This window comes from Archocentrus centrarchus, chromosome 14 (genome assembly GCF_007364275.1).
Source record: "Archocentrus centrarchus isolate MPI-CPG fArcCen1 chromosome 14, fArcCen1, whole genome shotgun sequence".
Taxonomy (NCBI): Eukaryota; Metazoa; Chordata; class Actinopteri; order Cichliformes; family Cichlidae; genus Archocentrus; species Archocentrus centrarchus.
Window position 1 is genome coordinate 26,302,913 of NC_044359.1, and position 27,176 is coordinate 26,330,088.

The 27,176-nt window shown below is 41.2% G+C and overlaps 1 protein-coding gene across 2 annotated transcripts; it reads left to right on the top strand.

The window, feature by feature from the left end:
• Window positions 1–8,126: 8,126 nt before the first annotated feature.
• On the top strand, window positions 8,127–27,123 carry smg6 (SMG6 nonsense mediated mRNA decay factor). 2 transcript variants are annotated; one of them, XM_030746057.1, is made up of 19 exons: window positions 8,127–8,225; window positions 10,435–12,823; window positions 12,958–13,150; window positions 13,465–13,575; window positions 13,753–13,859; window positions 14,329–14,407; window positions 15,635–15,745; window positions 16,140–16,355; window positions 18,890–18,951; window positions 19,991–20,136; window positions 20,326–20,439; window positions 20,780–20,954; window positions 22,716–22,935; window positions 23,113–23,292; window positions 23,476–23,643; window positions 23,733–23,877; window positions 24,877–25,121; window positions 25,260–25,341; window positions 25,468–27,123. In XM_030746057.1, exons 1-19 carry the CDS (start codon window positions 8,135–8,137, stop codon window positions 25,596–25,598), a joined length of 4,965 nt encoding a protein of 1,654 aa, XP_030601917.1. In that variant the 5' UTR covers window positions 8,127–8,134; the 3' UTR covers window positions 25,599–27,123. The 2 variants fall into 2 exon arrangements, with proteins under 2 accessions (XP_030601917.1, XP_030601918.1); XM_030746058.1 differs by lacking the exons at window positions 8,127–8,225; window positions 10,435–12,823; window positions 13,753–13,859 and having other exon boundaries at window positions 13,009–13,150.
• Window positions 27,124–27,176: the final 53 nt, after the last annotated feature.

A 27,176-nucleotide genomic window follows, 5' to 3' on the forward strand; every position in this document is an offset into this window, starting at 1 on the left:
TCTTAGTTGGACAGAGCCGGTTAGGCTACAGAGGATCCGGTGCTGCCTTAGTGGCAACCAAAACATCTCCCTGTTTCATTAGATACCTGATGCGACCTGGATCACAGGTGAACATTAATTACCGACAGTAAACGGTGATTTAAAATGCACCGCGCGATTGAAACAGACAAAGAGTGACAGAAAGAGGTACTTGTAGAGCGATTTTTACCCACAGTGTGTATTTTCTAGATATCAGAGATTCTCCTTTTTTCAGGTTGCAGGCTGAGTGCTGCCCACATGGGAGTCAAAATGAGTCACACTGCAGCAACTTCCAAGTAAAGACGAGACTGGTGTCAGCGCAGACTTCTAGGCTCCTTATGAGGATGGCTCCTCAATTACATTTCCCCCCTACATTTAGTCTACTACATAATTCTTTTTTAATAGTTAAAATAATACAAAAAAGTAACAGTAAAAATAAGAATTTGACTTACCTTATTCAAAGCTCCCTGTGTGGCTGCAGCACTTGGCTGTGGAAATATCTCTGTCCTGTCTCTAAGCTCACAGTCTTCATCACCACAAGACTGTCAGCGCAAATCTGTGCCATGCTGTCTTCGCGCACAGACTCTGCTGTCCCTCTTCTCCAAAGTCGCTTCCCATAGACCGGGCTCTCCCATCAACCTTAGGCTTTTTATAGAGATCCCGTAGTAACTAGTAGAAGGCACGGAGGAGGGAGGAGGGGAGAGAGGGAGGAAAGGGGAGAGGGAGCGCTCATTCAAAGATTCACCTACACATGTACGTGCGTATCCCACGTCATTGAGCGGAGAGCAGCTATTTATAAAGGGGAGGAAAAGTATAGCCTGAATCACTGTGCAGGTCTTTAAAAAGGAGAGTGAAAATAGTACGTTTGTTGTGTATGCGTGCCCCAGTCTAAGATTATCTCAAACATTAAAAACCTCATGGGGGAAATGCATGCGAGTCTCGGAGGTACTCGCTGACTTCAAAATCTATTTTCATGTGTGAATGAATAGCCTATTCATTACATAACTGCTTTGTAAAAATTTGCAAAGGAGGCAGTTTACATTGTAATTGTCTAATATTGTTGCCAAGAAAGCTCGCAAAATGTGCTGTAGTTGCTTAGGTCGGGGGGGTTAGTTTTCCTTCAGTGTTAGTATCAGATCGGTTTGAGGCATGAGAAAATAATATTTGTCCCACTTAAAATCAGCCCGTTTTTCCAGCCTCTCTCGACTGAGCCTGCGATTATTCAAAGAGCCTTACTGTTTCGAAAAGACGCCAGAATAAAAGCATGCAAAGGAACTTAAAGTCGAATACATCCAAAATGCTTTCACCAGTTGATCACCGCCATGAGCAAATCGTGATGTGCAGATGAGGCGGTGAATCACTGCAGCTGCCTGCTTAAAGTTACAATGAAAACATTTGGCGCAGAGCACTGATTTAGGAAAAAAAAATTGTGTTATTTTAATGCTTAAACGTATCGATGTCTAACCCCGATTCCACATATCTGTAAAAGCCTCATGAGAGATGTCACAGGAGTCGTGCGTAATTTCATCCCGATCTTATTCAGCTCACACATTTAGGGAGATTTGAGGGAGACCCTCGTGCGTAAAGAAGTGTGTCAGACATACGTAGGCGTGTGCAGTGAGAGACTCCTGTAAATTAGACGCACTTTGGACACAAGACTTAAATGGCCATTTGGGGGTTTTATTTTTTTATTTTTTTTTTAAGACGTTCACTTGAGCTGGAAAAAAAAAGCCACGCCAGAAAAGAAGCTGAGAGAAAACTTCATGTCCCCGCATGCCTCCAGGAGAGGCCAGGTGTGGATTATGACCTGTGTTCAACTCACTTCCCACCTCCACACAGCCTCCTCCGCCCAAACACGATGAAGCAGCGATAATTTCCCTATTAGTAACTGTGGATTTCAGAAGCAAAGTATCTATAATTGTTATTCACCTTTCCCTTTAAAGCCCAAATCAAAGCATGATTGTTTTAAAAGTAGCCCACGCAATCTAGAAATAAACCTTTCCATTTCAAAGCTCTATACTTTCTCGTTGGTGGCACAGGTTTAGATTTTAAAAGGAAATTGAATAAGCGGAAGAAAATGAAAAAAAAACATTCTTAAAGGAAAGGTACACCCTAAAAATCACAAAGACGGTATAGTAATAATAGCGGTGTACATTTCCTTAACCAGATGTCAATGGATGGCTGAGAAAATATGAGCGAGTCCATTTCTATTCAACACCAGAGACCATCCTTGAACAGGCAGGGTTACAGCCTGCACCTTATTCCAGGTCAATCAAGGTAATCTAGTGCTTATGAAACCATGACGTTCTTCCATTCATTCCGACTCAAGACCTTTGCTGCATGGTCATACCCTTCTTTCACCTACACTACTTCCTGTTTGTAAGTTAAGACAAAACTTCAGCTAACTTTAGATAGTTCTAACCATTTGTGGAGTTGATTTAGTCACAGAAGGTTTTATCTGATTAGTCATTTGACTGGCGCCTTTTTATAATTTTAAGGTTAAGAACATCTTTTGAATTCAATTTAATTTACTTTTGTGGACTTTCTGAAATGTGATCAGTCCTGCACAGCGTGTATCTAATCAAGGAGATCTATGACTGCTCATATTGATTTTTTTAAAGAGGACACAATATGAATATGCATATTGACCACTCACTCATTACTTTAAAAACAGGACCCCACTGAGATATATAATTATCACTGCACTGAGCAAGTTAAGAAATCAGGACAATAATACACCCACATGAGTCAGTATAACACTCAGTTTTATTCTCTCTGTAATTACAAGACCTCTGCTATCTTTTTCTTCCCCTTTTAGAGAGAACGCGCCTTAGAAATTAGAGGAGGAGCAGGAAACTTTCAGCCCTGGGCCTCAAAACTGTAACATCTCCACCAACTGCACCCTATTACTGCTATATATACGCTCTGACGTGTGGTAGAGGGTAAGTTTTGGGTAAGTGTGTGTACACAGGCATACACAATCCAATTTCCTCATACTACACCCCACATGAATATGTGAACAGTGGGAGTCAGATGGGGAGGGTGAATAATTGAAAAAGTATGAATGAAGTAATTCCCCACTAATTCCCTTCCTTAATCTCGCACTCCTTCTCATTACAGTGCCACACACACATACACACACTGCTATGGGATCACAATATCTTTCTCATCTTTTCAACGTTTACAATAATATCCTGATGATTTCAAATTGCGCTCTGGATGATGTAAATATTTTCTGCATGTTAACCTTCTATCAGCTGCTTCTTATATCTGACATCAAGCGATCAGTGCACTGACAGCTCGCTCATATCTTGAAACTTGATCATAAATCAGGACGCAGATCATTTCCTGTTCAAATCTCTTATCTGTTTGTCATGCCCAGTTGTTGGCTGTCTATCTCCTCATCTGTATTCCAACCAGAGAATGCAGTCAGATAAGAAAGAAAGAAATAATTTTTTTTTAAAAAGCCTCATCCATCCCTCCCTTACTCTCCTTCTCTCTCCTCACAACCGCCTACCTTTCCTTCCCACCTCCCCTTCTCCCATTCTGACTCATACTGAAATCCCAGTGAGCATCCTCGCTCCCCCACCCCAACCCCTCCGCTCTCATTTGTGTTTTCTCTCCCTTTGATTGCCAAGCCGGCTCGAACGCAATGAGCAGGGCAAGAGAGAATGAGCAAATGAAAACGATAGAGAAGGAGTGTAGAGATGGAGACTGGGAGGGAGAGGAGGAGAGAGAGAGAGAGAGAAGGAGAGAGAGGAAGACTCGGTGCTGCCAAACGTGCCTGTAATGAGGATTCTGTCAAAGGAAAGCTGGGGAGGAGGAGAGTGTTTGTAGCAGGGTGGGTGCATGTGTGTGTGTCAGAGTGAGATGGAGGTTTGGAAGGAGTGGGTGTTTATTAGTGAAACCCCTCTCGCCCCCACATCTTTCCTTCCACATCTCCTTGCCTACAAGATTTGTGAGATCACAAAGCCACACTCGCACACAGTGGCAACTCCACATCCACCCACTCTTACACACACACATGTGCACACCTAAGCAGAGATACATAGTGTGAACTCATTCCTACTCAGAAACTTTGAAAATTTTGATTTTTTTTTTTTGTTTAGTTTTAAATGTTCAGTGAATCAGAGGAAGTAATATGCAGACGATTAAATGGGCCCAGCAAACTCGACTAAACTGCTATAGCACAGCATGGTCATTCCCATGATAGTATTTCATATGCCAAGCATGTGGGGCAAACCATGCCCAGGAGTGATCTATTCACAAAGTCGCATGCTAACTCTTTTTATCAGCTGCAACTCTGACAGTGACTCACATAAAACTTCCTAATAAGATGCCAAAGTCATATTCTGAATGTAATTAATGTGCAATGCCAGCTGTGTGTATGTGGGGGCAGTCGTTTGTGTGTGTGTACGCATGTGTCGAAGGGGAGTGTCAGTGTTAGAGTTAGGCCTGATTTAGACTTTTGTGTCAGGTCTTTGTGGGGGGCTTACGTACAAAACCGGAATTCCCCTCTGAACCCTACACGGTAACTTACGACGTGACCTGATGTGCACCTCTTGAGAAATGTAACTACCTGTCGGGTTGACACAACCCCCCGCAAAGACCCGACACAGAAGCATAATTCAGGCTTTAGAGTGCATCTGTTTGCAAGGAGATCATTGGAATTTTATGTGTAGGTCACAGGGAATATTTTAGGTGGCATTTGATTTGTCTTGATGTGTCAAAGATTATACCGTGTCCTCATGTCATGTATATACACATGCATTGTCTAGTTAAAGTGAAGCAGGATTTTCCATGTGTCTAAAAGCCAGATATAAAAATAAATTTCCTAGAGTTTATTTGTTAAAATTCACTGAGGTGTGCTAATCATTACAAACTCATGCTGCACAATCAATTTCAATTTACTATGTTTACCTGTAGACTATTGTTACCATGTAGACAGGTACAAGTGATGCTAAATAGTAGCTCTATGATAGCGGAGCCTAATCATGATCGCAGACTGTGTGGCTGCAGCCAATCATTGCTCAAATGCACACAACCTACAGCAATACCAACCAAATTTTCAAAAGAACAAGACAAGAGCACAATAAATCTAACATTAGTTTTAATTTGAGGTCAAAGTTTGATCACTAATATCATTTAGGGCTTGACTGTTTCACTCAACTTCAGTGAAGAACTGGGCCAGGCTAATACAGACAGCAGACAGTGTGCAATAAAGGATTAAGAACTGGTGTTCTTTGAGGTATGAAATATGATTAACATTTTTAATAAAACTTTGATCGAATGAGGTCATGAAATCCAGTCAGTAGCGTTTCCTGCTTCAATCTGTGTTATACTCTGCCTCAGATTTCTTTGTTTAAAATTCTCTGTCTTCTGTTTGGCTGCTCTGTTGACACATCACTCCATGTACTCGTATTGTCTGTTCACTCATCACTCCCCCGTCACTCCTTCTATTTCTTTTTGTGAATTATACATTTAAAAAAAAATGGTTGAAATGGATAGTCTCCAAACATCTAGTGCCAGCAAATATGCGTCACACAAGCCTCTGGCCCCAGTCTGTCTTTCTCTGTGTTTTCCTGTCTGTCTCTCCTACACATCGCTTCTTTCATTTCTGTCTCTCTCACTACTCGAGATGTGGGTCCCATTGCAGTTGCCTCACTTTCATCCTCCAGCCATTTTTATTCTCCTTTATTTGGACCCCAGTTTTCAGTCCCAGCATTTTAATTCTGCTCAACACAATGTTCTACTCCCACTGAGTGTATTCCCCCATCTGTCCTCCTCCCTTTCCACTCCAGTCATCTCTAAAAGTCATCTCCTCCCACCTTCCAGTGTCCCAGTGTGTGTGTGTGTGGGGGGGGGGGGGGGGGGGGGGGGGGGGGGGGTTGTAGCAGAGAAAGAGAGAGGCATAAAATGAGAGGGAGAGAAAAATGAGATGGGGGCAGAAAAGATCGACACTTGATTGGGCTGGAGAAACTCCCTGGTGTCAGAAATTCACCTGCAAAAACTCCCAGCTTCCCCCGCTTTTCTCATCTGTATTCATGGTCTTTCCTCCCGCTGTTCTCTCCTCTCCTCCTGCATCATGCCTCCTCACCTCTCTCCCTCTTTCTCTTGTCTGCCTCCCTGCCTCCCTCTCTCTGTCCTTCTGTGTCTCTTGTCATCCTGCATTGCTCCACCTGCACTGTGGTGCAGCACTGACAATCAAAACTCTGCACACATACACGTACACGACAGGCACACAGTCACCCACACTTACAGACTCACACACACACTGGGAGACACACACCCACCACTTCCGGCAGCCCCCTCCCTCTCTCACATCTTTCCACTGCAGACACGAAACACTCTACAACCCCTGGTGTGCCAGTGCCTCATCAAGAGACACTGCCAGCATTACATCACAACTGTATTCTGCTTTTACACATCATTTAATACCAGATAGTAGTGAAAAAAATAAATTAAAAAAAGACTTACTGATAGGAATAAGAGGATAATATCAAATTATTGATTAGTAATAAAAGATACTATGCATTCAATTCAGCCATTTTCTTAGCTGCCAATCAAATCCAGGGAACACCATGGACATGATGGCAGTCAATCACAGGGCTAACACACAGAGGCAAACACACACTCATATTCGCATCTTTGGGCCAATTTGGAATCACAATTATAACAAGCATGCCGTTGGAGTGTGGAAGAGAGCCAGACTGGCCAGAGGAATCTCCACACAGAAAGGTCTCAGCCAACCAGAAGGTTCGAAACTTCCTGCTGTGAGGCGACAGTGCACCACTGCGTCGTGATCAACACTTCAGAAAATAAAACATCACCATGAAAGTGAAGGAAAATCATTTACACAAATAAATAAATGTGTGCAGATCACAGTTTAAAAAATGTTCTTGCAATTTAGATTTTCTCACCCAGTTGTATCTCTGCTTCAAGATTTGGGTTTAAAATCAAGTGGCTAAGTTTGACAGAAGCAACTTCCTTTAATCTGAAAAGTATTTCATATTCCTGATTACTATGCCAGAGAAGTGAGGCAGGCATCTTGGATGAATAATTTAGTGACATAAAAATATTTATGGAAAATAAAATAGATTTTAGCTCAGGTTTAAAAATTATGTGTGGGAGACTTTAGGAAGGACAAAACACTCTGGCCCTTTAATTTGGTGTTGCTAGGGAAATGAAGCTGTTTACTCTAGCATCAACCACACAGATGATCTTTGCTTAAAACTGTACACATACCACCTCATATGTGGATGCATGCCCCCACACGCACATGCGCGTGCACACACACATTCCCCCAATCCTCATGTATATTTGCTTTGGCTCTTCCATATTTCCCCCTCCTTTCCACTTTTCCTCATCATGCAGTTTGTAAGCTCAGAAGATGGTGCACCACATTCATATAAATTACTACAAAGTAGAGTTTGCTGTTGGGCCAATCTGAAACACTGGACGAAAGGACAGATGAGATAAAAAATGAAAATATATAATCAATCCTGACATCTGGTGGTCATACATGAAAGTACTGTGCTGCCATGTATGTTTGATGTTACGTACGATGCATACGTCTGTAGAGAAAATCTGTTCTTTATATAATATGTTGACCATCTCGTCTCGGTATATGTTACATAATAATAATTTAAAGCCTGGGAGAAACCACATATGTATATATAAAACAAAATATATATATATATATATATATATATATATATATATATATATATATATATATATATATATATATATATATATATATTTAGGTCAACAAATTATGACAAAATAAGACACAAATAATAAAAACAAAATAATAGTTAATTTTGCATGCACACATACTTCATGCTACAATACATCGTGAAAAATTAAAGACATTGTAGGTTCAAGGGCTCAAACAAGCAAATGAAAAAATTTGTAATGTAAAACCAAGAATTTTCCATTAAAGTATTGGATAAGCGGGGAAAAAATGGAAGAATGGGTGGATTGACGGATGGATTGTATGCACAGATTAATCTGGCCGTGAAGGAACCGTACTGCTGCTGCAGCGTCACCCGGGTCAGATATTTGAGCCGGCGGGGCCACCGTACTTGTTGTGTTTGTTAGAGTGAAAGGAAAGATGGCGGCGGAACTGGACAGAGTGCGAATCTCAGCTGCGGAACTCCGCGCTGACGCGTCGAATTCAGTCAGCAGTAGTGACTGTCAGAAAGGTGAGAGGAAGTTCATCGGAAACTTAGAAATAATAAATTGCTGGGAAAGTCAATAAATTCAAACGAAAAAGTGTCCCGAGTTACCTGGAAGTGGCCGACGGAGTTACCAAGTTTGGAACTAGCTAATGTTGTTAGCTAGCTAGCTAGCTGTGTGCAGGTCCACTCCGCAATCCCGCGCGGTGCGTTTTAAACGTCCCTTCAGCAAACCGCTTTTCATAGTCTCGTCACGATTTAGTAACCCTGTTTTAAAAGTTCGTTATGCTCTTTCTGGCAGTTACTGTCTACAATGAAAGTACATCATGCGTGTTTTTAATGTTTAAATGAGAAGGGTACTCTCCTGTTGTGGTTAAGTTAAATGTTAGTTAACGCTACAGAACCCGCGAAGTCTTTCAACCTTAACCTTTAAACTTGCGCTTCGCAGCAAGATAGAAGTCAAAAGAGTGATGTGGGATTCTTAGTCTGTGGGAAGTTTTTCAGATTTATTTGTAGCTGATCATTTCCGCTCATTTCTGTAAGGCGGTTTCAGTCTGATGGACGCAATGAACAGGTGGCTGTCATATAGTTGGATTCACAAACATACCGGCCAATAGCAGCCTGCTGGCAGCAAGATAACGTTTATCGTAGTGGCCCATGTTTCTCTCTCAATTTTGCACTGTTTAAATGTTCAAAGATAATATAATGAAAACCTGAACGATTTTACTAAAGTTTGTTTTTGTTTAGTATAATAGAAGTGTAATTCTTTCCCGAGGCCAAAGGTAGTATAATTTACAACAAAACAAAATGTCCCTCTGTCCATTGTCCAAATCAGGGTCGCGGTTGGGCTAGAGCCTATCCCACATGACATAAAGCTGAGGCGGGATATACTCTAGACAGGTGGCCAGCCTCTCACTGTCTATAAATAAACTTAAAAAATGGATAAATTGTGTTTCTTAAATGTTTTATCTGCCCATAATTGAACAATTGGTGTATCCCTAAAAAAACAACTCATAACTAAGCACAGCAGTGCTGAATATGCCTTTTAAAAATGTGTTTTATAGAAAAACTGTTAACTGATAATGGATGCTTGCTAAAAGTGAAATATTAACTAAAACAAGGGAGGGCAAGAGAGCATTTCAGGTCAATTTATGGTTATTCAGCTAGTGGGAGAAGTTTGCATTAAATGTTTTCTGGGACAAAGGTTAGTTTCGTTTTCAGTGGGTGTTTGGTTAGGTTTAGGCAATAAAACAGCTTATTTAGGTTTAAAAGATCATGGTTTGGGTTAAAATGCATGGCTGGAGACAAACAGACCTACAGACTGGTCTGCAGCCATCTGTCAACCACTGGTCATAAGGGAAAAGGTGTGTATTTCTGAGTGGTTGCTGGTACACTACAAACACTCGCAAGTACTCATCGAGCAGTAGAGGAACTTTGAAAAGTGAGGCACAGACTGTAAATGGAGAGCGTTCACCTTCAAAGTAAACCTTGTCTTACCACTGCAACTAATATATTTCAAAAGGTGCAAACTATATTTTGAAGGTGAGTAGCCTCTCTTTCTGGTTTGTTTTGCGCTTTTACTACAGCAGTTTCACTACAGCTTGGAGAGAAAATGTTTGCAGACAAGTCAGGTGACTGCAGCAATGTGCCAGATGCCAAGGCAGTCTCCAGCAATCACTTGCCAACCAGTCAGGAAATACACATTTTTTTTCCTAGTGACTGGAGGTTTCCAGCTGGTCACCAACCAGTTTCTTGGCCTGTGTGATTGAGGCCTTAACAACGTCATCACCAAGATTCTTGTTAGTAGCAGTGACTTGCTTTATTGGATGTACAAAGGAAGTTTGTGTGCTTTAAAACAGTTAACACATCAAACATAAGCAAGCTTTGGGGGGAAAATGGCATATTTCAGAGTTGCTAAGCAATAGTAGGAAGATGATGGGACTACTATAGCTAGCTGCACTTAAGTAGTTAAAAGTTAGCTGACAAAGAAATGTAAAGTTAATATCTGGAGTAGATGAAAAGTACAAGTAGTACTTTTCATTCTTGGTGGAGTGGACTGAAAAATTGAGAACGTTGTCATATTTATGGCCTACTGACCCATTATTTTGAGATCTTTTACAATATTACACACAACATTAGCTCTGAGGTTTTTAAAGCTTAAACACTCCTTTGAAGTTGTGACCATTACAGTGGATTACAATCCAGAAAATGTCATCTTAATTTGTTTTTTCTTCAGAGGAACAACAGGAGCATCACTCACACAAGCAGCAGAGGAGGCGTGAAGGAAAACGTCCTGATCTGCAGCGCTACCAGCCAGTTTCTGGACATGGACGACGTCATCGCGACAGTGAGGGAGAAATTAGTCAAAGCAATCCCCTAGCTGGTGATTCACAAGACCATGATCAGCCATCCCAGAGTGAAAAAAAGGGTGTGTCTGAAAATGATTTGGAGCGACAAGGGTGCACAGATGGTGGGACAGGTACCAATGAAAGGGATCATGACAGGATGAGAGGTGATGGCAGTAACAATCAGAACTGCAGAAAGGGGAGACATGCGCAGGATAAAACAGATGCAAATGATGAAAAATCATTTGTTGAAAAGGAACATCAAGAACCTGTAGGAGCAGCTAAGCAGACAAAGAAAACCCGTAAACCAGACCGAGAATTTTATCAACCTGGGAGTAGACGAAGCATCCAAGGAAAGGACAGTGGCACTGGAAGAGAGCAGGATAAACCTCCCCCTAGGAAACCTGAGCTAGAATCCCAACTAAATACAGGGATGAGTGAAGTGGACAAAAAAGCATCCATACAGAAGCAGGGTGGAAAAGATAAAAGAGCAAAAGGCACACAAGAGACTGTAAAGTTGTCTAACTCCAAAGAGACAAGTAGAAAGCAAGAACGCCAAGATGTGGAAACACCTGAATTGCCCATTGATGTTTCAGTGGAGAAAATTACTAGTAAAGTTGAAAAACTCAACATACAAGAAAAGGATAAAGTTGAATGTGCAAGTCAGAATGTTGGAGAATTAAATTTCAAGGCAAGGGAAACAATTGACAAGAAAAGGCAAGGTCAAGGTTCAGGAACCAAAGATGAGGAAGAAAAGTCAGCGCCGAAGAGAGAAAGAGGAAACCGAAGGAGAAGAGGAGTGGAGAAGGAAAAGGAGAAGAATCAGGACTCCAGAAGAGAAGATGAGCCAGGTGATCAGGGCAAGAACAATCAAGGGAAAACTGAGAGGGAAAAAGACAAGAGAGCTGTAGAAACAGATGTGAAAAAAACAGATAAAGCAGACCAAACACACCAAAGTAAAAGAAGAGAGAACCGCAGGGAAAACCGAAGTGGTGGAAGCAACAACAGCAGATCCAGAGATGATGAGAAGGATGCCAAGACAGAAAAAAAGATAGACAGGGCTGTGGAAGGAGGTGACAGAAATCGGTCCAATGCAAATGTCACAACGGCAACCTCAAAACGCTATTCCAAATCGGATATTCGGCGCTCACGCAATCGAACTTACAGCAGTAGCTCAGCCAGCAGCGTGACCAGCCTGGATTATCCTGGACTGGGAAAGGATACGGAGAGTGCAAAGTGGTCGCATTCTAGACACAATAACAAAGAGGGGATGATTGTTGGTGGAGAAGGACAAAGGCATCATTTAAAAAGTTGGACAACGAATGAGGAATCTTCTACAGAATCACTGGAAGGAAGTGAAATGAGTGACAGAGCAGAAGATAGGAGGAGGAAAAGAAGAGGTGGGGAGGGCCAGTTAAGTAGAGAGAGACAGAGAGGAGAACGGAACAGACAAAAGGGAAGCAAAGATGGGGCTCGGGGAATCCTAAGGGTCTCTCTGGAAAAACAGTCAGACACCCTGTCACATAGTGGGGAAGCACAACATCGCAAGGAAGGCCTCGTTCCCCGTGGCCGAGGTGGGGGCATCCTGGTACTTCCAGCTCGCACAGACATCTCGAATTCTCCTGAAGTGGGGCAAAGGCTCCTTTTTGGTGGAATTAGAGGTGGGACAGCTGGCAGGAGTAGAGGAGGTCGAGGAGGAGGAGCAAGGCGACTCTGGGATCCAAATAACCCCGACCAGAAACCTGCTCTTACCAGCAATCAGCCCTCACAGCATTCATCTCTCCAACAGCCTGTGTATCTTCAGACAGGCAGTGGATATGGACAACTTCATTTTCTGGACACAGATGATGAGGTAGCAGGCAGTCCGCCGGTCCCACAGGGTGAGCGTTTTCGATCTCAGCAGGCTTCTGCCATGGCCTACTACAAATTCCAAAACTCTGATAACCCATATTGCTACCCTATGCCCACCAACAGCCCACATAATCCTAACACCACCCAGCGCTATCCATACCCTTATCATATGGGATCCTTTCAAATGGCTCACCCCAACAGTATGTACCCAAGCCCTGGTGTGGGTCAGTTCTGTGGGAATTATAGGGGAACAAGTTATTCCCTGCCAAGTGCAGGAGGTGGTATGACATTTGAAGAGGTAGAGCAACAAGCCAGGGGGGAGCTGGGTAGACTGCTGAGGGCTGCAGACGCACAGGAGCTTCAGCTCAGTAACCTGCTGTCCCGGGATAGAGTGAGTGCTGATGGACTGGATCGCATGGCCCAGCTCAGGTAGGCATTCAGGGAAAAAGTTTGACAATTTTCTGTGTCAGTGTTTTTATGGTTTACTGTCTTATACCAGTTACTTGTCTGTCAGTGACTGCTGTTCCCTCCTCTTCCTTATTTATTTATTTATTTATTTATAGAGCGGAGCTTCTGGGGATGTACGAGCAGGTTATCCTGACAGACATCGAGTTCTCAGACTCTCAGACTGTGGATCAGGCCTTGTGGAAAAACGTCTTTTACCAGGTCATAGAGCGCTTTCGGCAGCTACTCAAAGAGCCCACCTATGACAACACTCCTCATATCAGAAACAAGCTCCTTACACTACTTGATGAGGTAAGCAATGTGTAGAAAACTTAGAAAGGAAAAGGTTTCCCAATAAACATATCTAAGAATCACTTTAGCACTTTTCTGCCTATATGGTTCTGATTTTGGCTACATTCAAACTGGTAAACCCACAATCACTAGATGATTCACTAGATGATAACATGGCAGAAAAAATTCATAATTCTTGTTCTTTTACAAGATTTTGTATGTGCAAACCGTGTGTAAAGTTTGTATGTGTCCATGATTCAAGATGAATAATCATGGGGTGGGGGGGACTTTATCTCTCTCTCTCTCTCTTTTTTCCTCCCTATTGTGTTTTACAGGGAGAATTATTCTTTGATGCACTACTTCAGAAGCTTCAGACAGTGTACCAATTTAAGTTAGAGGAATACATGGATGGTATGGCTATCAGGGCTCGGCCATTACGCAAAACGGTACAGAACCACTCCTTTTAGGGTTTTTTGTGTGCTTAACTTGTTCAAAGTTGTACTAAATGTTAAAAAATCCAATAAATCACCTCGTAATAAATTAAAATAGTTTGATTTCCATGTTATAATGCTTACTGGGATTATTTCTTAACTTTTTATGTAGTGAAATAAATTTTTTTTCAGGTGAAGTATGCACTTATTAGTGCTCAGCGCTGTATGATTTGTCAGGGTGACATAGCACGTTATCGGGAACAAGCCAGTGACTCTGCCAACTATGGCAAGGCTCGCAGGTATGCTTGAATTTGAGCTTTCTTTTGGCATTTTAAAATTTCTTAGAAACATTAAAGAGTGTGGGATGTGTATTGATAGTCAAATTTGAATTTGACAAAGTGAGTAGGCTGAAATTGTAGTAATCTGACAACTCTTGAGACCAAGAATGAGGAGTCAAGATTACCTTTTTTTTGCAGTATAATGGTGTTATACTGGTTTTCCGTCAGGCAGCAAAGTCCAAAAATCTGTAAATTTTTGGTGTTCCTACCAGATATGTTGGAGGAGTGGGTGCTCCTGGTCACTATACATGCAATACACCAGCTGAAACCTTGACTTCTTTGGCTTTTCAGATATTAGGTGCTAAAGGCATGACAACTTTCTACCTGCAAATGACAGATTATGTGAACCTTGTGGTTTGAGGTAGAAGCTGGAAATGTTCATAAAGATTCTTTGGTGGTATCTCATGACTACCTGCTTACTTTTCCTCAGCTGGTATCTGAAGGCCCAGCAGATTGCCCCAAAAAATGGACGTCCTTACAACCAGCTGGCCCTTCTGGCAGTCTATACAGTAAGTGATACAGTAAGACTCTTTTAAGTATTTGGAAACTTGACCTTTTCTACTTAAAGCTCTGTGCTTTAGCACATTTATTTTGAAATAAACTAATGGATGCTACATAAGTTTCAAGTTCAGACCTAACTTTTGTAGGTTGATGCAATATTGAAAGAACTGAGAGTTAGCCCTTTTAACGCAATGTCCAATTTGTAATGGTTCAAAAGAATTGGTGAAGGAAAGAAACCCAGTATCTCAAGAATGTTCTCTGGGATGTAGGTCTTGATCTTTACTTGTCAAGGATCAAGGAAAAAGCTTAATGACTAAATGCTTGGAGGATTTACCACAATATCTAAATTACCATTAAGTATCAGAAACAGAAAGGCAGGGTTGCAGTTTGCAAAAAGAAATGAGTGGAGTTAGTGGAGAAAGTTTTGTGGGCTGAAGCCTCTTTGAGACTGACAGTGTGGAGAAAAAGAAGTAGCTCTTGAATCAAAGTGTAGTGCATCATCTGTCGAACAGGTGGTGATGCTTCAGCTTCCAGCAGAACTGACAGACTTCCGTTTATCAGTAATTTATCTGGTCATTGTAAAAACAAGTCTCATCACCTTGAAATGCCTCTGGGGCATTCTTTGGAATCATGAGCAGGAGCATTAACTTTAATGAAAATAGTCACTAGGGCATAAAAACAGTCATAAGTTAAATTTGATTTTAAAAACCTACGCACACCCACACAGACATTTGCTGGTTTTGTCTTCATATGAAATTTTAAAAACTGGAAGTTAAACCTTTACCACTGTCTTGACCCTTGCAGAATTTGTCCATAGATTTAAGTTTAAGAATCTTTGAGTGTCATGTTTCTCTTAAAATGTCTCTGGCAGCAACAACATAAATGCAGAGGTATACAGAAATCTTCTGTAACCCCCACACAGTTCTCTGTTTTGATGCCTACAGGTTAATGCTGAGACCTGCTACTGTAATGTAGTATTTCAAATTGTAAAGCACAAATGTGTTTTTGTACTTGGATTCAGGACTACACAGGGTGGAAATTTCAGAGTTGGAATTAAATAACTTGGTTTGGCTTTTATTGACTGTATTTCTGTTTGCATGCCTCTGAAAATTGGAAACCACAACTAAGTGTATTTTGAACAATAGTTTGTTTGCATCCATCCTAGTGTGTGTATGCATGTGTGTGTGAGATGCCTCCATTTTCTTACTTTTGTCTTCTCTATGTCTTACCTACAGAAGCGGAAGTTAGACGCTGTGTATTATTATATGCGCAGCTTGGCAGCTTCCAATCCTATTCTGACTGCAAAGGAGAGCCTCATGAGTCTTTTTGAGGAAGCTAAGCGTAAGGTCAGACGCACACGTTGGTCATTAACTTGTGTCAGATTATTATAAAAACATTTGAGATCACTTCACTTTTGTCAGAATTCCACAGCTTAACTTTGGTGCAATCAGAAAATAACCTCCAAACAGCTGAGATTTGTAAGCATTAAAGTCAGAGGAAAGGGGTTGACCAGAATTAATAACACAAGTAAGATCTCAAGAGCTTAATTTGACAAGAACTGTGTAGAGTAGGGATTCATGCATAATTATATTACCAGTGCTTGCCTCAGAGTGGTATCCTGACCTGCCTAATGGGACCCTACAATAAATTTGTTTAATAAATTGATTTATGAAAAAGTCAGGACTTCAGTCACAGCAAGTGTTTCTTGTTGACAGAGTTTATAACAATTTCTTTTTTTAGGCAGAGCAGCTTGAGCGAAGGAGGAGGCAGGAGCATGAAGGAGGCTCCAGGGGTCCAGCAGTAAGAGGAAGAGGAAGAAGAGAAGAAGGAGCACGTGTGGAGATCTGGATTCGTCCCAGTGGACAGGCAGCAACCCCTGCATCTCAGAGAGGAGGTAGTGAGTCCAGCAGAGATTCTGAACAGGATGGAGAGCTCGGCAGTCTCAGCGCTGCTGACGTAAGTCTGCGTCTATTCCTTCCTAAACTCAGAGGTCTGTTTTTCTGTGCGTGTGTTTATAATATGTAGTTTTGACGTTGGGTTGCTAAAAAAACGAATGTCTGCAGACATTTCCCACAGGTTTTATTCATAATCCAATGCAGTTTTTCCTCTGATTTCCCCTCATAGTCTATATTAAGTTGTTTTGGCTCTTGTTTATTTATTGTCGTCATTTGATTTTTTATTTTTTTTTTTTAATTTCCTAGGGTGCCATTCAGTTGACTAATCTTTCATTTAATTTCTGTCCCTGCATTGAATCATGTTTTTAACCCTCATTCAGGCTGATGGGTGTTGTTGTCACCCTGGCAGGCGGGCGGGTGTGCGGACAGTTAACTTTTAGTTTTGTTAACGCAATAGCTTGAGAATGACGTCACCTTGGATTTTCAAATTGATACCACAGATGCATCAACTAAAAATCTTGGACGAGTAATTGAATTATTCTAGTAATTGAGTATTTTATCAGTTATTCCATTGATTAATTGAATCATTGGATAATGGTAAATGGACTAGTTCTTATAGTGCTTTTCTACTCTGTCTGAGCACTCAAAGCGCTTATACAACATGTTTACGTTTACCCCATTCACACCCATTCATACAAGCACTTCCATGATTAACTAAGCTAAGTGCTTTTTAGTATCTAACATTCATACTCCAACGCTTGCGTCGGAGAGCAACTTGGGGTTAAGTGTCTTGCCCAAGGCGTGCAGCCTAGAGTAGCCAGGAATTGAACTACCGGCCTTTCGATCAGTGGATGACCTGCTCTACCTCCTGAGCTACAGCCACCCCTAATGCCTTGTCTTATAAATGAACAATAATAAATATTCAAAAGAAAAAAAAAAAAAAAGTCTGTTAAAATGAGCTTCTCATTGTTTCCATTTTAGAAATTGCAGTGTTTTTAGTAGGTTACAACATCTGTCAAAAAAGTTAAAGCCTTGCATTGTATTTACGTGCCATATTAACATATTTTTTAAAAAAATCCTTAAAGGTAAAAATACACAAATTATAAGTACATTAATGTCAAAATAAAGTATACATGCAACCTAAACTAAGGTATAAAATGAAACTGTCTTTACTCTGTCATCTTGGAAGGCATTCTGACATTTAACCCTTCAAAAGTGCTGCAGTTCATTATAACGGATGCATCTGTGGTGATCGCTCGCTGTTAAAGGGGCAAGAGGAGGCAAAAAGAGCATTCTGGCAATATTCTCCTGGATGAGGTCGATTTGGTGTGTCTGCGTGTTTAAGTGTGCTAGTGAATGAGTCAGTATGTGTGGTTATAAGCCTTTAAAGCAGCACATTAGTAATTAATATTAATAATAATTCAGTGTCCAACTTAACCCCAGGTCAGTGGCTCAGTTTTACTGGCCCATGTATATTTTTTACTGGCCTTTTTTTAAATATTAATATTTTTAAATTAAATAATTTGTTTATATTATTCTAAATCAGCAAAATAATGTTACTGAAGCCTTGAAATAAATATAGTCTCCTACACCCCATGTCCCCCTTTAGACTCACCCCTGCTTTCTGCAGGTATCACTGCCATATAAAGCAGGACGGCTGCTGTCAGCCATTTTTCTCCGTGTAAAACAATCGATGGTGGATGGAGCAGCTACAAAGCTCTCCCAGTTGAAGCTTGTTGATCAGGTGGTTTGATGAAGGACTCCTCCAGCTGTTTGACAGGAAACATTTTAATGATGATTACAGGAACAAGCGCTGCTGTTTTTCGATGCTAGAAAAATGTTTTCCTTCACTCCACCTGAGCTCATCGTCTTTAAGAACAGCTCCACCTCTTTGTTCTTTGCCGTGTATGTGCGACAGACTCTTAGAAAAAAGAGGAGCAGGCTTTTTCTGCTCCCATTTTATTAGCTCAGCTTTTTTGAAGAAAAAGTCAAGGTATTGTCATAGCCTTGGGGGTGGCATCTGGTTCCTCAGAAACTTTAACGGTGGCTGTAACTTGAACGATCTCGCCTAGGATGTTCAAATTTACACCATAGATGCATCTAGTAAAACTCTCGGATGAGTTTGAATCTCGATGAACTTGACCTGAAGATAAAGATCAGAGGTCAGGTTTTCTGAAGGCCTTGATACTATTCAAGCTGGACCTGTAAAACTTCACACACTTGTTCACTGACTTTACTATGACAGCACTTTCAACCACCACCATGGGACCCGTTCAGCGGTGCTCATATTTTCCTTTTTTTCTTTTTTGCCCCTCTCGTTACAGCCACACCATTATTTGTCAGTGGACCCTGTTGAGAGAGGCATATGCATCCTCTTTGCTGCCTCTTAGTCCATTTCCTCCTAACCACATTGTTCAAAATGCCAGGTGCATTTAAATGTTGACGTCATTTCAGAACCTCTTCTTGTCACTGGATGAAAACGTGTTTTCTTGTCATGTCATTTCTTGGTACTGGGGGATTAGTAGCTAAATAAAACTGTTGCACAAACATTAGTAAACCCCCCTCTTTCCGGCCTTGTCTTCTTTTTTTCTACAGCTCAATAAGAGATTCATTCTGAGTTTCCTGCATGCACACGGAAAGCTCTTTACTAAAGTGGGGTGAGTAATGTCTAATGTTTTCCAGCTCCCATGTTCATGGACTAAATATTTTTAAAGCGATGATGATAAATATGATGTGAAAAAACAGCTGTGGCTAACCAAAGAAAATTTGGGTGACTAAAATGGCATCTAGATTAACTAAATTGACTGACTTGATCTGCAGCTTCAGTAACTTTAATTAGTTAATAATGGACAAAAAGCTAGCATTTGTAGCAAATCAAATGATTGATTTAACTGTATTTTATAATGAAATGCAAAAACATATTCAGATGATTTCCAAAATAGAACTATGTCACTATTAAGGAATAATGCTAACTCCCCTCTTGATCTGAGCAATAAATTGGATAATTCCCATTATAATATTATAATGGTTACTGTTTTGAGAGTCAGGATGTAGCTGCTGCCTTTGGCAGAGGCTGAAGCAGGCAGAGCTGTTGCTGTTTCTGCCATTTCAAACCAATTATTACTGAAATAAATCAGTTCTCATGTTTTCACACTCAAAGCCTCAGGTGTTAGATAAGATAAGATGGACTTAATTTAGCCCAGAAGTTGAGAAATTGTTGTTACAGTGGCCAGAACATGAAACACAAGTGGTAACACAACATCTTTAAAGTAGAATAATGTATCAAAAAAAATCTCAGTAAGGTAAATAGAAAAAACATTTTTTAAGTGGATTTATTAAGTAAAATAAAATGGCTCAAATATAAGAAATCAAAACCAGTGCATTGGAAGACAAGCTCATCAAATGTCAGATGACATTAAAGTGGGTCAGTATAACAGCATAAACAATGTAAAAGTGGCTTAGCATACAGAGGATGTTAGGAGTTGTGACAGCACAGGGTTGAAATAAACTATTAACATGAGAGAACAGACACGATGCATCCTAACGTAGACGAGCTTCTGTTTTCAGATGGGATGCAGTGTTATTTGAGCTGTGAAATGTAAAATACTGAATACTGCTCCACACTGAAAACTGTATTTTTCTGTTTGCCTCTGTGCCAGTTACATATTATTAGAAATGTGTGTCCTATCTGTTTAGCATGGAATCGTTTCCTGGAGCAGCGAGTCGTGTTCTGCAGGAGTTCAGGACGTTGCTCCAACATGGCCCGCACCTGCTGGGAAGTACACACATGCTGCAGATCATCACCATCAATATGTTTGCCACACACAATGCCAACAGCAAAGGTAATATCATTTTCAAATGTCAGTGTTTTCAATATTTGTATTAACACTTTATTTTTATTTGCAGTGTTATGAGAAATGAATAGCTGGCAAAAACTAGTCTTCATGAAGCTTTTAACATGGACTTGATTTGTTGTAAAATTTGACTGATGAAGGCATTGATGAAGTACTGTTTGAAACTCTCTCTGTCAGGTGAAGACGGAGAAGTTCGATCCGTTTTACAGGAGCAGAGCACTGCCCTGGGCCTCGGCATGTTTGCGCTACTGGTGCAGCGCTGCACAGAGCTGCTTCAAGAAATTCCTGCAGGTGTGCAATCACTACACTCCACAAGCTTTTCATCAGCAGCATTTTTTTTTTTGTAGTTCAGCCACAGTACTTGGCTGTCATATTTTGAATTTAAGGTCAACATTTATAACAGTTAAATAAATGACAGACAGGATTACTGTACACCCCCACAGCACATTGATGGAGATTCATAGAGTTAGTAGGTAAATACTCATGTATTAATGTAATCCTTTGTAATTTTTACAGTTGTTGGATTTGAGAAGTAATTTTTTTTTTGGAAAAAAAAAAATCACAATTTTCATTTCAGTTGGTTTTGTTTGTGTGATACTGAAGGCTGCAGTTCAAAAACCGTCTCTTTCAGAACCAGTCCCAATGACAGATGGAGAGGAGGAGGGTAAAGCGGAGGAGATGGAGGGTCTTGTGAGAGTCTCTGCCTTCCCACTGGATCTAAGAGAAATGCTGCCAAGTATCAAAGTCTGGTCTGACTGGATGCTGGGACACCCAGACCAGTGGAACCCACCACCGTGCAGTATAGAGTAAGAACTTTAACCTACAATAAACACTTTTTTTTTTTCACCACTTGGCAGCAGCAGAAATGAGTTATGAACACATCACTGACAAATTGACACCTATTAACTTATTTATACGTCAGGAGCTGCAGAGCAGCACCATTCAAGTCATGTTTCTGGCTATGCAGCAAATATATTTAATTGCTAAATGCTCCACTCTGTAAACCATCTAGTTACTATCTGCAGTTTGCTAATGAGCAGGTAGCATACCGTGGCTTTTGGGGTTTTTCACCAAAAACAGCCGCCTGTATAGCTGAAAAGATTAAGTTATGAGTGGGCAATTGAAATCTGAAGGATCAGGTAAGAATTCTCTCTAGGTTCATGACTTAATCAGTTGATTACATCTTACTTCAGATGGCCTTTACTGGTACGTCCACCATGAAGGACATTACAAGCAAAGACACCGTTTGTTTGATATTCGGCTATTAGTAAAAGATTGTCTCCCTTCCATAACTGTTTTCAAGTAACTCAGCATAGTTGTGGCAAACTTGTAACATACTAGCTTTACATGGCAGAGTTGCCGCTGGACCTCATTTTTGTTTATTTTTTTAAGAATTTCCATGCAGACCTTCTTTAAAGCTGCTGTTGTCTTTGGCTTTGTATGTTTCTTTGGTTTGCATTACATCCAATTAGGCATCAGTGAAAATTGGGGAAACTATACACTTATTTGCCACTTCATTAGGTACACCTTGCTAGGACTGTGTTGTACCCCTTCAGAGCTACTTTAATTATTTGTGGCACAGATTCAACGAACATTCCTCAGAGATTTTGGTCCATATTGACATGACGGTTGCTGCAGATTGGTGAGCTGTACATCCATGATGTGACCAGCCTGAACCCTTAATACAAGGAAGGATGGATCCATGCTTTCATGTTTCTACCAAATTCTGACCCTACCATCCAAGTGTTGCAGCAGAAACTGAGACTCATCAGGCCAGGCAATGATTTTCCAGTCTTCTCTTGCCTAATTTTGGTGAGCCCATGCAAACTGTAGCCCAGTTTCTTGTTCTTAGCTGCCAGCAGCTGAAGACTGGTGTGATCTTCTTCTGCTGTAGCCCTTGTGCTTCAGTGCTCCACATGTGCATTAAGAGAAACTTATCTGCATACCTTGATTGTAACAAGTGTCTTTTTTGGGGTTTTTTTGACTGCTTTGAAGCAGTCCACCCATTCTCCTGACCTCAGGCATTTTCTCCCAGAGAACAGCTGCTCACTGGATATTTTCTTTCAGACCATTCTCCGTAAGCCCTAGAGGTGGCTGTGTGGGAAAAATCCCGGTAGAGCGTCAGTTTCTGAAATGCTCAGACCAGCCCATCTGACACCAACAACCATGCCACATTCAAAGTCACTTGAATCATCTTTTTTCCCCGTTTTGATGCTTTGTTTGAACTTTAGCAGGTCGTCGTCACCATTTCTGCTTTATGCATTGTGTTGCTGCCACATCATTGGCTGATTAGATATTTGATGTGCAGTTAATCGGATGTACCTAATAAAGTGGCGGTGCGTGTGTTTTAAGGTGAAAAATAGTTGCTCAAGCATTTAGATTTTCTTTAAAATTTAACATCTTTGAAAGTCTTTTACATCCCTAACTTTCACACAACCCACCCCCCCCCCCCCCCCCCCCCCCCCCCCTTTTTTTTTTCAGAAAGCGTTTCACTCCTCACCCTTAGTTTTGATTATTCTTTTTTTTTCCCCCTTCTTCTTTTTTAATATTTTCCCCCACCATTAAAGTTGCAGCCCCGATGTCTGGCGGTGCCTGGCTGACCTGTGTAATGTGCTGGCACGTGTAGACCATGGGGAAGTGCCCCTGTACAAAGCTGATAGTGATGAAGGAGAGGGAGATGAGGAGTTGGCACTGCTTCAATTGAAAGAAGACAGGCTGCTTGCTGGCTTTGTACCATTGCTGGCTGCACCACAGGAGCCATGTTACACAGACAGACACACTGACACGGTGAGTGGAAAGGAAAGCTGTATTTTATTATATCATAACTTAAATGCTTAAGTTGATGTTGAATTATTGAATGTTCCACTGTTTAGACTTTTGTTTTCTACACAGTGTCAGGCTTTGTATTTAGCTCTCATCTGCTTCTTTTTGTCATGTGCATAAACCCCATCCCTCTTTCCTCAGGCCATAGCAGCAGATTGTAAGAGAGTTACTGTGCTGAAGTACTTTCTGGAGGCTTTGTGTGGACAGGAAGAGCCTTTGTTGGCTTTCAAGGGAGGCAAATATGTCTCTGTGGCAAGTCCTCCTGCACCTAACCACTCAACAGATACAAGAAGCAGGCAGGATTCTTTAACAGAAAAAGAGGTGACTTTCTTCTACACTTCCTCCAGTAACCCTTCCTCTAACTTGATTCTCCACATCTGGTCCTTTTCTTCTGAGTGCCGTCCTTTCAGACTTTTACCTATAATTTATGTAAACACTAAATCTCCAGAGGCTGTTGAAACGGGAGGCAAAAAAAAGTCATTATCGTCTGTATCTGTTTAACAGGGTGATGATGTCATACTCGAGGCAGAGTCTTCCTTCTCTGCATCAGAGGAAGAGGAGGATGTTGAGGAGGCTGGAGACAGTGAGAATGACATCAGACAGCTCAAGGCACGACGCCATGCACTCGCCAACAAGCTGGCACAGCAACAAAAGCGAAGGGATAAAATACAGGTAAAACAGGCATTTATTGACCAATATGGTACAGTGTGAAGTTGTGGCAGAGTTGAATGTCTTGTAAAATTTTAATGTGTTTGTTCCAGGAAGTGCTGCAGACAGGTGGGCAGTTGGAGCTTGAAGTGAGGCCTCTCTTTCTGGTTCCAGATACCAATGGGTTCATTGATCATTTGGCAGGACTGAAGAAACTCCTTCAATGTGGAACATACATAATAGTTGTGCCACTCATCGGTAAGCCTGATAATCACAAAAAAGAAAAGCAGAAATAAATAAAAGTAGGATCTTTTTTTTTTTTTTTTTTCCTTCCACATGGGTGCAGATTCTAGTTCAGTGGGATGTTTAAAATTATATGGGTCAACCTTTCCATGCAGAAATCCTGTTATACTCATGCGGGGTTCGTACGGGTGCTGGAAATCCTTCAAAATGCTTTGATTTTAATATTGTCAGTTCAAGGTTTGAAAAGTGCTTGAATTTTGGATATAGTGCTTGAAACTGCTTGAAATTGTAACCGCTTTTTTAAAAATAAAAAAGGAACTCTCTGATTGAATAGTTCGCTTATGAGACGGAGAAAGAAAATGAGTCAAAGTCTAAAATTAAAATTTCTCCACCTGGCCTGCATGTCTGCATGTGACCTGTCACTCTGTTTGTGAACCCGCCCCTCCCCCAAAGACAGAGAGTCACCGTTTTAATGAGTGTTGGCTGGAAAACTGCAAATTCCAATTATGGATAAGACGAGTATGGAATTATGTTTAGGTCAAAAGTCACACGTGAGAAAGAACATAATCCGCGAGCGCAGGTATTCATTCCTCGCGAGGAAATTCAACAACTCGTGTAGAACTCAGGAGCCGCGTGCACAAAGAAACATGGCGCACACGAGTGTCTGCTGTGCACGCGCTGCTGCAGGTTCACACTCTGTGAGGAAACTTTACACGGACGGAGCACATATATGTCTGTGAATTCTTTGCCCGTGAAGAAACTGACTTTTCACCATTTGGGCAGAGCCTAATGTGATTGGTCACTTTGATAGATAGTTCAGGTTATTGCGTTAGACCGAGTTACACCGTGGCAGCAACATAAGAGCCGTTTTAAACCGGATTTGCTCACAACCTGGAAAATGAAGTTTCCAGAATTAACTATCAGTAGTTATTGTTTTATGTCAAGTGCTTGGATTTGATCTGGGAAAAGGTGTATGAACCCTGCTCATGGCATGGTCTCTTTTCTTTTTGTCAGTGATTACAGAGTTGGATGGCTTGGCTAAAGGCCAGGACAGTTTTGGTGGAGGAGTGGAGTCAGGAGGGCGCAACTACAGTGCCAGTGCGGCCCATGTGAGGGCTGTGCAGGAGAAAGCTCGGATGGCAGTGGCTTTCTTAGAAAAAGGATTCGAAGCCAGGGAACCGTGCCTCAGAGCCCTAACAAGCAGAGGAAATCGTCTCGAGTCTATTGCCTTCCGCAGCGAGGATATGTCAGGGCAACAGGTGGGAACCCAAATTAAATACAAAAAAGCAGCCGGTTACTTTGGCTTGGAAGTAGTTGTTGGTTTCTTGCATCAACTATATTTACTGTTTTGTTTTATTATTTTTTTTAAAGTGACTAAATAGTCTCTTCTTTTCCAGGGTAACAATGATGATGTTATTCTGTCCTGCTGTCTTCACTACTGCACAGACAAGGCAAAAGATTTTATGCCTCATCAGAGAAGTATGTTAACATTACCTGCCGTTTGCTCTGTTTGAATGTTCATAGTTCCTCACATTCGTGCAAACACATTGCATAATTTGAATACTTTCTTTCTTACTCCCCTTTGGCTTCCTGCTTCAAAAACAGATGGGACCGTGAGGCTCCAGAGAGAAGTGGTACTCCTCACAGATGACCGTAACCTCCGTGTCAAAGCTTTGACTCGTAACGTGCCTGTGCGAGACATCCCTTCTTTCCTCAGCTGGGCCAAAGTGGGCTGAACCAGAGCAAGCCCAAATCCAAGGAACCCAACTGCTGAAGCCTGCTTGTCAGTCAGCCAAGAGAGAAGACACACTTCAGAGGAAGTTAACAGGGGAGAGGAAATGATAAAGCAAGGAACCACTTTTAATGAAAAACAAGCAAATGTAGAGAGAGCAGAGTGGTTTCAATGAGCTTTTCCCCCTTGTGACAGTGTGTGTGTATGTGTGTGTTAAGATCAGTGAGCTTCCCTAGAGAGACGCAGGAAAGACTCTCAGGAAGGCTGTAGAGGAAGAAGGGAAAATGGAGTGATTTGATTTGTAGGTTGCCCTGTGCAGCCGCAAACCTCTGCTCCTATTTCGCGTATGCTCTGCAAGCAGTGTTAAAATTTGAATCTGATGACAGAATGAGCCAGAACGGGGGGAAGAGTGGCTATGGTCATTTAATTGATTAAGACAGCATTACTGAAGGCCATAAATGGCACTTACACACCTCTGAGGGTCCAGGCTTAGATACTGCTTCAGCCTCAACAGCAGAGCTAAAAGAATGGCAGGAGGAAATCAGCACAGCTGGCTGGTCTGTGTCAATACAGTAAGGAGTGGCTGATTGTAAGTGAGGGTTAATCAAGAGCCCTCATGCAAACTCAGCACCTCCAAGGAATGACGGGCAGATACGGTATTTCCTGCTAACCCAGGAAGTGCTCGATGCCTGTTTGGTATTTTGGATTACACTTCCTGGCTGACGCTAACATTAAGTTTGGCTGTTGAAATTAGATGTTTTTAAAAGTCAACGGCAGCGTTAGATATAGTTTCTTTCTGTTTGTACTTTTTGTTTTGTTTTTGCTCGTGTGTAAAAAAAAAAAAAAAATTTTGTGTGTGTATTCTTAAAAGCTGTAAACTCCGATAATAAACATCTGCAAAGTTTTCCTAACATGAATTGCTAATTTAGCAAATCCAGTTTTAGTTTGGTTCTGGGTGAAAATGGGTTTGTAAATACTCCGAGCATCATTTTATTGATTATACATCAGCACCGACTGAAGTTTGTTGTATTGAAAACAAATAAGATACCGTTTCATAAATGTGTGTGATCAAATTTGTGCTCATACGGGAGCTTTAATAATGATCACTTGGTTTCCCCCGGCCCAAAGGGGGAATAAATAAAAAATAATCTGATATCAGAAACCAGCACTTTCCTGCTGAATTGTCATTGCAGTGGATTTGTTTGCTGGTTTGTGTTGTATTTTCAGTTCTAGAAAATAGGATTTCCTTTAGGTGACATTTGGCCCATCTATGACTTAAAACAAGATGAAACCAAGCATTACAAATACTTGCTGAGCCAGCGATAGTGTTTAATGTGCTGGTCCTTTGCAAAGACTTTGCAGAATTTTATTATCAAGTTTAATTTCTGTTCAGATGTACAAGTCAATTTGTGCCGTTTAATTTGAACCACCACAACAGTTTACACTTTCAGTAGCTTTTCTCTCGTGACATCATTCATATAAGCATTGTCCTTTTTTTGTCTTCAGTGTGACTTTACCCCCCCCCCCCCCCCCCCCCCCCCAAAAAAAAAAGTTTTTTACAAGTACATTTTTCTAACAACTG